At 36.8% G+C, this 3,908-nt stretch overlaps 1 protein-coding gene across 1 annotated transcript; it reads right to left on the reverse strand.

Moving 5' to 3' along the window:
* Window positions 1-1,368: 1,368 nt before the first annotated feature.
* On the reverse strand, window positions 1,369-3,155 carry LOC142491926 (uncharacterized). Its single transcript, XM_075594725.1, has 2 exons — window positions 2,993-3,155; window positions 1,369-2,627 (listed from the first exon to the last, which is right to left on the reverse strand). The coding sequence occupies exons 1-2, from the start codon at window positions 3,087-3,089 to the stop codon at window positions 1,540-1,542; spliced, it is 1,185 nt and encodes a 394-aa protein (XP_075450840.1). The 5' UTR covers window positions 3,090-3,155; the 3' UTR covers window positions 1,369-1,539.
* Window positions 3,156-3,908: the final 753 nt, after the last annotated feature.

Raw genomic sequence — 3,908 nt, forward strand, 5'->3', positions numbered from 1 at the left:
GCCTACGGTCTTGGTAATAAGGATATTTAGCTCGAATCAAATCATAGATTTGGCGTGTGCTTGCTTTGTGTCCGCGACTGTTCAAAATTGCTTCTGAAACCATGTACTTATAACCTAAGAGGGGATTCATATGGTTAACGAATTCATCAGCCATGTCAGAGTAGCACAAAAGATGTGTGCAGTTCTGTGTTCTTTGCTCATCAAAATGATTCTGCTCAATGGCTAACAAATTCCTGTATTTCGTTTTCAAGGTCAACAAAAGTAACTACTTTTACTCCTTATTTCAAACGCCAATTGGATGTGTCCTTTTAATTGGTTTAACTTTAGTGGTTAGTGATAGGCGAATGTGGGAAAAACATGTATCATTTTTTTATCTCGTTTGTGAAAACATTCCTACACTTTTATTTCAGTAACATTGAGTTTTCTAGAAAAATAACAAAGAGCACTGTGTGAAAATAGTGCTTAGACAGCCATATCAGTAAATACACACACCTGCAAAATGAAATGTTTTTTTCCCACATACATTTCTGTGTGTATTTTAAAGTCTGGTTAACTACCTGTCTGCATGAGTTTAAATACGTGTGTATCTATATATATATATATAAATATATCTCTCTCATAAATATATATATATATATATATATTAAGTGTATATTGTACTATATGTATAGTGTGTGTGTGTATATATATATATATATATATATATATATATATATATATATATATATATTTATTTTTTTTATATTGCAGGAGTACACACAACATATTGATGGCAGTAAGTAGGCCTTGTATGAAACCTATTTAAATGGTGATAAACATGAGTGAATTAAGTAATAAACATTTGTTTGCACCCAATAATGTTAGAGGCTCACACTTAGTATAGTTGTCAAACATTAGGCCTGTATTATTAAAATAGTGTGTTTTCACAAGGAAGCATGAAGTGTATGTTTTTGTAAATACATCTATACCAGTTTAGATAGTACTATATATACACACACACACACACACACACACAGTGTGTGTCTGTGTGTGTGTGTGTGCATATATCAATACATACTACATATATTTTAGTATAAATTCAGAGATGTTCTTGAAACAAGAACACATAAATGATTAAAGGACAACATTACAATGGCCACCAAAGGTAAGTAATATTTAACACAAAATCCTGCTGTACACGTACAAGAAAGATGTTTGCAGTTAAATAGGTGCTTTTATAATTGCATGAAAATAATATGCACATGCAATGATTACATCAATTAACACACCCAAATGCAATGTTTTGCTGCAAAGTCAATGGCAGCTTCTCTAAACTTAGCAACTGGCTCCTGGTGGACCATTACTGAACAGACGATTAAAACATAAATATTTATAACACTATTCATTAATTAGGAGTGTTAACATTTCCAAAACTTCACGTGTACAAGAACATACTTGAAAGTTTGGAAACAACACAGTCTTCAGCATACATACAATAGTAATTAGATAATCTGAAGTCAACAAAACAAGGCCAAAGACATATTTTGTGAATTATAACATTTATTTTTTTTGTTCCTTTTGCGAGCGAGTAACAGGCCTGCTTGTTGTCTCTTGAATTTTCCTTTTTCTTTTGCCACCAACTTTAGGCACAACAGAGCCACTTTGAGTGGCCTCTGGCACTTCACGGGCAGGGCTTGTGGCCAGTGACTCACCTACAGGGCTTTTGGGCAGTGATTCACCTACAGGGCTTTTGGGCAGTGACTCACCTACAGGGCTTTTGGGTAGTGACTGTTCACCTACAGGGCTTGTGGCCAGTGACTCACCTACAGGGCTTTTGGGCAGTGATTCACCTACAGGGCTTTTGGGCAGCGATTCACCTACAGGGCTTTTGGGCAGCGATTCACCTACAGGGCTTTTGGGCAGTGACTCACCTACAGGGCTTTTGGGTAGTGACTGTTCACGGACAGGGCTTGTGCCCACTGACACATGTGAGCAAGTTGGTAGACACTGCACAAGTGATGGTTGGTCTGTTTCATGTGTGTCTTGTTTTGTTTTTGTCGCCTCCTTTGTAGGTGTCTGCTGCTGAATTTGTACAGATGGCAGCGGTAGGATGTCATCAGGAACCTGCACAGCAATGTCTGCTACTTGACCGGTAACATTTGGGCCTGGTGAATGAATATCAGATGAATGTGGTGAAAACTGACCTGCATGAACAGATCCTGCCTGTGAGGTGTTGAATTGTGGTACATTAGTCATTCTCCAGTAATTAGCTTGTGTTTGCTGAACAACTAATGCTTCGAATGAGGTGTTGATTTTTTGCAACTGTTTAGGCACTTCAATGAAGACTCTGTGGAGATGTGCCAATTGTGAAACTGTTTCTTCCTGCAGTGCAATCATCCTTTCCAGCACTGTCATCAGGTCAGAATGGCGACGATTTTCTGCTTCCACAATTTTTCCCTCAGAAGCTACAATTGCATCATATGTGGTATTTGCTGGACGTTTTGGCGGTAAAACAGTTTCAATTGGAACCTCTTCATGGTCACTTGCTTGTATTTGTGTGTCTATGGCGGCGGCGGCGGCATCATCATCATCATCATCATCATCATCATCATCATCATCATCATCATCATAATCCTCTTCATCATGTTCTACAAATAAATGTACACATTATTAAATGGCATGTTAATCTCTGCTGTGTTACTATGTAATTCTACTGTGTCAAAAGTAACAACTAACATGTTTCCATACGTTTTATAACCTCACATTAAAAACTACCTTGACTTAAGAATAATGTTTGGACTCAGTATGAAATATGAGTGAATGAAAACTTGCTGTAAACTCACAACTCCTACATGATAGTTAACATCACTAACACAATACATGTTGCCTTACACTTCATTTTCACATACACTAAGTAATCGTATTTAAAGAACATGTGCAAAACAATTAATGAACATGACAACATAACATATAGAAGAGCACATATTATATGGCCACCAACTGATACACTCACCTTCTAGGTGTGTTGAGCTGGCTGACCCAGGTGAAGACACTTGTTCCCTCTCAGGTGACACATGTCCTTCAGGGGCAACTATATATAACAATAACATAAGTTTTACATTTACATGTGTAAATATTGAACAAACAGTTATTGTATGTTCTGTATTTATGAGTACGTAACAGCATCAGTTCCTTAACCCAAAATGTGTGTGTGAAAGTGAACATAAATAGTTGTAATAACAATGTACATGCCTGTGTACTTAGAACTTTTGAGTTCCCTAACATAAAACATACTATGTTTCTGCAGTAATGCGTGAGGATAAATAGATAAAATTTGAACATAAAAATCATATGTTGTGTAGTGATATCAGTATCATAATGTACATAACTATCATGAGATGACCATTCACAATGGTTATCATGAAGGTGGTCATATTGCAAAAAGTGTTGTTTTTGGTAGAGGATATGTGTGGTACATTAATATAAGATGTGGCACACCTGAATGTGGCTGTGACTCAACAAGACAACACATGCAGTGTGTGATAATGTGTCGTTGATAGTAGTAGTTCAACTATAGATATGAGTGAACTAATGTGTGAGGTACGCTTTGATAAGTAATGAGTTGTTGGGGCATTTAGTAGCTAAAGTGAAGCTTTCAAATGAGTGTGATTAACTTCAGTTGTGCTAGTCAGGTTGTAAGAACGGTATTCACTTCCCCAAAAAGCCTAATCAGCCACACCTTTCAATTACTTGAAACAGGTGAAAATGGTGTGAACTAAGTTGACCCTAAAATGAGGCTGTAATTAGTGTGTGTGCTGAACCCCACCCCCTCTGTTGAAGTGTATGCTGTGATGAGATATTAATTGCAGCTGCTTTAACACAATGGTAGATGAGCTAAATAGTCGTGTGCAGTTTTTAAGTTATGAAAA

The sequence above is a fragment of the Ascaphus truei genome, chromosome 4 (assembly GCF_040206685.1).
Source record: "Ascaphus truei isolate aAscTru1 chromosome 4, aAscTru1.hap1, whole genome shotgun sequence".
Taxonomy (NCBI): Eukaryota; Metazoa; Chordata; class Amphibia; order Anura; family Ascaphidae; genus Ascaphus; species Ascaphus truei.

Coding starts and splice junctions, on each gene's coding strand:
- LOC142491926 (XM_075594725.1), bottom strand. CDS start 3,089: ATGTTATTGTTATATATAGTTGCCCCTGAAGGACATGTGTCACCTGAG. Junction 2,628..2,992: donor CAGCTCAACACACCTAGAAG/GTGAGTGTATCA, acceptor ATTTATTTGTAG/AACATGATGAAGAGGATTAT.